The sequence below is a fragment of the Leptonychotes weddellii genome, chromosome 3 (genome assembly GCF_054177405.1).
Source record: "Leptonychotes weddellii isolate Sample4059 chromosome 3, ASM5417740v2, whole genome shotgun sequence".
In the NCBI taxonomy this organism is placed as follows: Eukaryota; Metazoa; Chordata; class Mammalia; order Carnivora; family Phocidae; genus Leptonychotes; species Leptonychotes weddellii.
This window is the reverse complement of record NC_138371.1, coordinates 56028952-56036174: the sequence shown is the minus strand read 5'-3', so window position 1 is coordinate 56036174 and position 7223 is coordinate 56028952. Positions and strand designations below refer to the sequence as shown.

The following is a 7223-nucleotide window of genomic DNA, read 5'->3' as shown; positions in this document are numbered from 1 at the left end:
TCAGTATATTTTTCTTAATAAAAATAAATTTATATCTGCTTGTCCCCAAGTCTTTTCTCAGAATCATCCCTCCCAATTCTATGGGCCTTTCTTTTTAATTTTAAGAGTATTTTAAGCCAATTAAGTTACTTATATCATTCCAATGGTTTTATTCATTCAGTCAATATCTGAGTGCCTTTAAAATGGTATGAGACCCACACTCATGAATAAGAACAAGTCTGTGCTCTCCAGAAACTTCTATGCTGGTGATATAATCATTCCACCACCCTGTAGTTATCTGTCTACATATTGCTTATGGGTGTTTCCTGGACTGATTCTTTTACTCCACCTGCTTCTTAATGTTGGTATTTCCCAGGATTCTCTCCTGGGCCTTGTCTCTTATTCTACAGGGGCCATGCCATCCATCCATCCATCCATTACAGCCATCCCACACGTGATCTTTTCTCTTGAGTTCTAACTCTCTTTGATAGAATTGAGCACCACTTAATTTCAGATGACCTGCAGACATCTCCAACTCAGAATTTTCCCCAAACAAACTCATTATCCACCCCCCAAAGAATGTTCCTCCCCTGGTACCCTCATCCTAGTCATCCACACTAGAACCATCAACTTCTTTTCTTCGCCCTCACTTCTATGTCTAATGATCTTCAGTTTTACCTCTCTTTTGGTTCCAAGTGTACCTTCTTGGCTTTGTACATCATCTTTTTTCCCTGGACTAGGGTTTGGCAATTTTTTTCTGTAAAGGGCCAGATAATATGTATTTTAGGCTTTGTAGGTCATACAGTCTTTGTTGTAACCATTTAACTCTGCCGTTGTAGCCTGAAAGCTGCCATTGACAATGTACAAACAAACAAGCATGTCTGTGTTCCAATAAAATTTCATTTATAAAAGTAGGCAACAAGGGGCGCCAGGGTGGCTCAGTCGGTTAAGCATCTGCCTTCGGCCTCAGGTCATGATCCCAGGATCCTGGAATGGAGCCCCACCTCTGGCTCCCTGCTCAGCGGGGGGCCTGCTTCTCCCTGTCCCTCTGCCTGACACTCCCCCTGCTTGTGCTCTCTTTGTCAAATAAATAAATAAAATCTTAAAAAAAAAAAAAAGTAGGCAGCGAGTCATATTTGGCTCATGGGCTTTCATTTTCCAGCCCCTGCTCTGGACTGTTACAATGGCCTTGTAACTGGTTTCCCCACCTCCCATTCTCTCAGGTTTACCCTCCATAGCATTTCTTTTCTAAGATAGATCTAATCATATGATTGTTTTCAGAGCCTTGGTTTGCTTTCCATTGACTACTGGTTAAAACCCCACATCCTTTGCACATGGTAATTAATGACTTTTCAAGTTTGCTGCCACATACATATCCAACTCCATCTATTGCCATTTTCTAAGACATTGCTGTTCTTCCCCTTCTGTTGACTGTCTACTTGGCTAAATAAATGTCACCTTCATCGTGAAGCCTGACTCTTGCTTCCTATAGCAGGCAGAATAATATCATATTCTAGGGATACTTATAGAAATCATACCTGGAGGAATATAGCAAATGTGGAGGACAGTCCTCAGAACTGGATTCTGGAACTGGAAAGTTGTTCAGTGTCAGCTCTGTTGACTAGATTCTCTCTTCCTTTGTCTTTCCAATTCTGTCTTCACTGCCTGTTGACTCCCCTTGGGTCTCCCTAGTCCATGAGCTCAAAAGAAGGGATTTGATTGACCCTGTTTGGGCAGTATGGAAAATTATATTAGAGGGAAGCATTTAGTACAGTACTTTGAAGCTTGGTCTGTCCTGTATATGGGAAGTTGATACTTGTTTCCCCTATAAAATTCTGAGCTTCTCTTATATCCCCAGAGCTTATCACAAACATATCTGTGCTAAGGTACATGGTAGGTGCTCATCAAATATTTGTTGTAAATAGACATTGAATATTGGGACTTGAAGTAGACATGGAAGTCGGGAACTATCATAACTGTGTTTTTCCCATTACCACTGGGACTGTTGAAATACATCAGAAGAGTCTGCCCATGTTCAAAATCCAGAGTCTCGAGACTCAAAGGCTGATTAAATGAATGTTGTGATGTTAACATTAACCATATGCAATGTAATGAATATACAAGGTGTGCATCTCTATACCATTCTTTCTGGATACCATGACCCCAACTTGAATAGCGACAACTGGATGGAGAAGAGAATTAAAGTAGCACAAGGCCAATATACAGCTTAGATACCTGTAAGAGATGGATAAACATAGGGATAAAAATAGTGTTGCAAATTTTAAATGGTATTTTTTTAATAGATAATTATTTTGTTCAAAGATCAAGAGATACAAATGGACATAAAGTAAAAAACTCCCTCCCACCGCAGTCCTGCAGCCATCCCTTTTTCCCACTCACAGTCAACCATTATTATGTTTCTTTTCTGAAAGCATTTCCTTTCAGAGATATTGTTTGCATACTGATAGTTATTTGAAAAATACATATTACTTATACAACGGCTGGACCTCGTTCTGCTCAGCTTATCAGTCACTGCTTTCATTCTACCTGTGTTCTCAAATTACTCTGTTTTTTCCCTGGAGTCAGTGATCTTTTTAAGCAAGTATCATTACTTTGGAGCTTATGTGATTTTTTAATTAATTAATTAAAAGTCTTCAGAGCTAGTCTGCTTGTCTCAATCACAGTAAAACCTTTTTGGCTCCCTAAGCAATCTTCACCAGCCCTATAGGACATCTTCCCAGTTTTTCCTTTAGATAAAACATCACATTGTTTCTACAGCATCCCTCCTGTGTGTCAGGTGCTATGCTAAACACTTTACCAGATCATCCTATTTAATTCTTACACTGATCCAATGAAGTTGGCACTATTGTGATTCCTGTTTTACAGATGGAGGAACTGAAACCTAAAGAAGTTAAGTAACCTACTGAAGCTTACTTGGGAAATGGTAGAACTGGGCCATGAATCCAGTCTCTTTCTCTAAAGAGCCCCAACTCTTGAGTATCATCCTGTACTTCCCCCCCACCCCATAGAATTCAATTTTATGAAAGGAGATTAAATGGACATTTCCTAGGTAATGATAAATCCAGACCTAGCAGAGCCTGGGTTTCCATCAAGGGCTGGGATCTGCCCATCCTAGGTTTTTCTTTTACCAGGTGAAAATGGGAGAATTATATGCCCTGATGTTTCATCCAGGTAAAAGGTAGAATGTAGCAATTCATAAAGATCCTAGAGCTAGAAAGGAGAGAATATAAATATAAAGAGGATGTCTACTCAGACATATGGGCTGCGGAAATCTGTGGAAAGTACCTCTCAGGACAGGTCATCTTGGATTTCTTTTGTTAGGGCCTTATTTGGTTCATTATTGCATTGTTTCAGCCTTTGAGCTCTACTGCCCTAGAGAAGTAGGGCATTTATCCTAGAGTCTGGTCTTCTGCAACTTTTTTTTTTTTTTTAAGATTTTATTTATGTATTTATTTAGAGGGAAAGAGCGCTCATGTGAGTTGGGGGGTGGGGTGGGGGCAGAGCAGAGGGAGAGGGAGAGAGAATATTAAGCAGACTCTATGCTGAGTACTGAGCTGGACACCACTGGGCTCCACCTCAGGCGACCCTGAGATCATGACCTGAGCCGAAATAGTTAGATGCTTCACTGACTGAGCCACCCAGGCACCCCTGGTCTTCTGTAGCTGTTTTTCCCGAAAAGATGCCTCGCTTTTTTGATGGACTTCAGCTCTCTCTGAATTTCTCAGAGGGATAATCAGACTAATAACATATATAATGTCTGGCTTGATCAGGATTTCCCGGAAAACAAAGCCTGGGACAAAAGTTTATGTACCAATGCTTTATTCCAGAGTACAAATCAGTACAAGGGAGACAGATTTTAAAAGAGAAAAACTTAATACAAAATAGAAGCTTCTCTTTTATTGTCCACAGTTTTGGCCTTGAATTTTGTATTCCAGAAATCCCTAGTATGTACTTCTACTACTAATTTTTGAAGTCTTGCTTGGGATGTGAGGATAGCAAGTGTTGGGGAAGGAGAGGGCAAGTGAATTGTTATTTATGAAAAATTTAAGTGTGGCCTCTCTCATACTTAAAAACCGTTAAAAGTTGATTTTTGTCTTAACAATTAAAATTAAATTTGCCCAAATATGTGAAGAGCTAACTTACAGGAAAATCTGTTTAGGGTAACCTAAGAAAGGTGAACATTCACAAAGAAAACATTGTAATTTGTAAGTATTAATAAATACATAGGGGAACTTATAAGGTAAGAATTGTATTTTAAAATGTATCTTTGGATAAAAATCAAAGGTTAATTTCTAAATGTATTTATTGAAATAATATTTTATTTAAAATATCTCTTATCTTGGGGCGCCTGGGTGGCTCAGTTGGTTAAGCGACTGCCTTCGGCTCAGGTCATGATCCTGGAGTCCCGGGATCGAGTCCCGCATCGGGCTCCCTGCTCGGCTGGGAGTCTGCTTCTCCCTCTGACCCTCCCCCCCTCATGTGCTCTCTCTCTCAAATAAATAAATAAAATCTTTAAAAAAATAAAATAAAAAAAAATAAAATAAAATATCTCTTATCTTGAAATACCATGCAAAAATTTCTTGTTCTGGCTTAACTACGCTGTTTTTCATAACACAGATGAACTGGAATGTGGCACAGATGAACTGGAATGTGTTTTATGTTGTTTTATTTTGTTAAAGTAGGGGAGAAACATGGCTTTGGAAGGATGAGCCAAGCTGAATTTATGATTTCTAGGGTCAGCTCGGTAGGAAAGGGGAGTCCTTAACCTACTGTTGATTGTATTTGGATCTGGATCTAGAGTCCAAGTTATGTAAAACCAAAACAGAAGCAGAGAATTAGAGGCTTATTTAATACCTCACTTTTCTAATATGCAAAATTATTCCTATAGCTCTTTTTACATAAGCTCCAAGGTGAAATGGGGAGAAGGGAAGGGCTACTTTCTCTAGACTTTTTTTTTTTTAACCCAATTTCATAATACAAAAGAATGAGGTTTTTCAGTTAGGATGGCAGTGACACTACTAAATAAAAAAGCCAAAATATTTAATATCCTTCTGACAGAGTTCTGCATTGTTTTATTTATAGTCTAAATTTATACAGTGTTTAAAGACTCAGGAAGTCAATATTTTGTTTTTTGCAAGAATTATCTAGACAAGACAGATGCTGTAAAGATAAGACTATATAAATTATTTTTAGGATGCTATAGATCTCTTTTACCACTAATTTACATAGTTTCTGAATAATTGGCTTTAGTATAAAATTATACTTTAGTGTAGATAATAGAAATGTTTATATAAAGGCTATTTATAAATTATTTCAAATATCTCAAACTAAAATAATAATGATAATGCTAGTTTTTATTTTTGCTTCTATTTTAGGTACCAAAATATAAACAGAATGGCAGATTGCTAGTGTTTGACCCAAAGGGTAAATGATTCATTACTTAAAAAGAATATGTTTCATCACCATTTTGTCCTAAATATTAAGAAGATAGTCTACTTGAGTGATTGAATGTGGTTGAAGTCTTAGCAGTTAAATCCTTTATTAGATTGCTTGTCATTCAAAAAATGCTGAAGTGTATTTGCCAATCAGGAATTTCTGTTAGGAACATGACTACAGAAAAAATACTGAGTTGATTTTTTTTCTTCTCTTTCAGAAAAAGTGATGATTGAACCAAATGAAGCAATGTCAGAGTAAGAAGATGTCTCTGGTTGTGCAGCTGATCTATCACATGCCTTTTGAGCAATTAGAACTAGATAATGCAGTCATTTGTCACCCAATTAAATTTGAAAGGCCAGAAATGCATGGATTAGCACTTGAGCTTTTGCTTCAGTCAAAGCAGTTGTTACTTAGACAAAAGAACATTTAAAATGAAAAATGAATTTTGATAAAAATTTAGAGGTATAGATAATAGTCATTTCTACTTTTTAAATGCTTAAATACCAAGTAGTCTGTATTTTACTTACATAACTTTCATTGTTCATTCCTATTTTCTTTTGATACTTGCTCATGTCTTTCAGAATATCCCTTTAAATGAATATTTACTTTAAAATTAAAGATTTACTATGAGATGAATCATTACTACTAAATAAGGGAAACTGATCACCCCAATTAGTTGAAGGGACTAGAATCATGGTCCAGTTTCAGTATAGTAGCTAAATATTAAGTACCTGCTTTGTTCAAGGCACTGATTATGATAATTCATCAAAACCTGTCCTGATCTGATCATCTCCTACCTCCTGAGAAAAAAATTGTTATTAATTCCATGAAAAATTATACTTTGAAAGTTGATCATAAAACACATTCATAGTGATCAATTATTGGCAGATTGGTAGAAGGGTGCCAAACTGATATTACTTTGGTTTATTCTGAATAAAATTGGCTGGGAAATTTTTCACCTCATGCAACATATATTTTAATTTTCATACTGTCAAAGCTAAAAATTAAAATTAGAGTCCACCTTGGCTTTGGTTGTAAATTAGATATTAAATACATACTTTTATATTAAAGAGAAAGAATGTATAACAGATCAAAGACAGAGAATCTATGTTTATTTCAGATTGTTATAGCTAATCAGAAAAAATAAATGTCCCATTAAGTATATTAAGCTATATGTAAATATGTATCTATATCCAATTACATGGTTTGAAACATATTTAAATTTTAAAAATGTAAGAAAATTTTTGTAGTCTTTGAAGGAAGTATGATATAACTTTCAATAATAATAATAGTAGGTCATTAATGAAAATAAATTACTATTGTGTCTGTGAATACTGATGTTCACATAGATTGTGATAAGCAGTGTTGGAACTGAAGCAAAGGGTAATCCACATCCTGAGTTAAACGCCAGGGATAAATCAAATGCAGCCTGGGCCAAAATAAAAAAGCAGAGTGATTACTTGTTCTCTTGATCTCATTAATAATTGCATCTGCTTATCAAACTAATTTTTGCAAGGACAAAAAGATTATGTTCCCTTCAGTTCACTTGCAGAGAAGAATTTGGGTTTGGTTTGATTGTTTGGAGTGAGGGAGGAGGAGGAATGGTTAGTGTAGCCAGTAAGCTTCACAGGTGTGTGACTTTGTCACCTTGAACCTTACCCAGAGTTCAAGGTAAACAGGGCCAGTCCTGGAAAAAAAAAATGATCAAGTAGGAAAATAGAAAATCAGAGGACCTTTGCTGAAGGAGCAGTGTGACCTGGAAAGTTGATGAATTTTCTCAGTATAGC

The 7223-nt window shown here is 36.5% G+C and overlaps 1 protein-coding gene across 10 annotated transcripts in view; it reads left to right on the top strand.

Annotated features, from left to right (window-relative positions):
* ERICH2 (glutamate rich 2) overlaps positions 1–7223 on the top strand; it is a 31151-nt gene that overhangs the window by 2592 nt on the left and 21336 nt on the right. For 7 of the 10 annotated variants that reach the window (XR_014143562.1, XM_081814209.1, XM_081814205.1 and 4 more), the window contains one exon: positions 5654–5690. Coding sequence is in view for 9 of the 10 variants with exons in the window: in XM_081814205.1 (XP_081670331.1) it covers positions 5662–5690 (29 nt within the window). In the remaining variant the exon portion in view is untranslated. Of the gene's footprint in view, positions 1–5375; positions 5425–5653; positions 5691–7223 lie in introns of all 10 variants that reach the window. The other 3 variants (XM_081814211.1, XM_081814206.1, XM_081814213.1) reach the window with 1 other exon arrangement.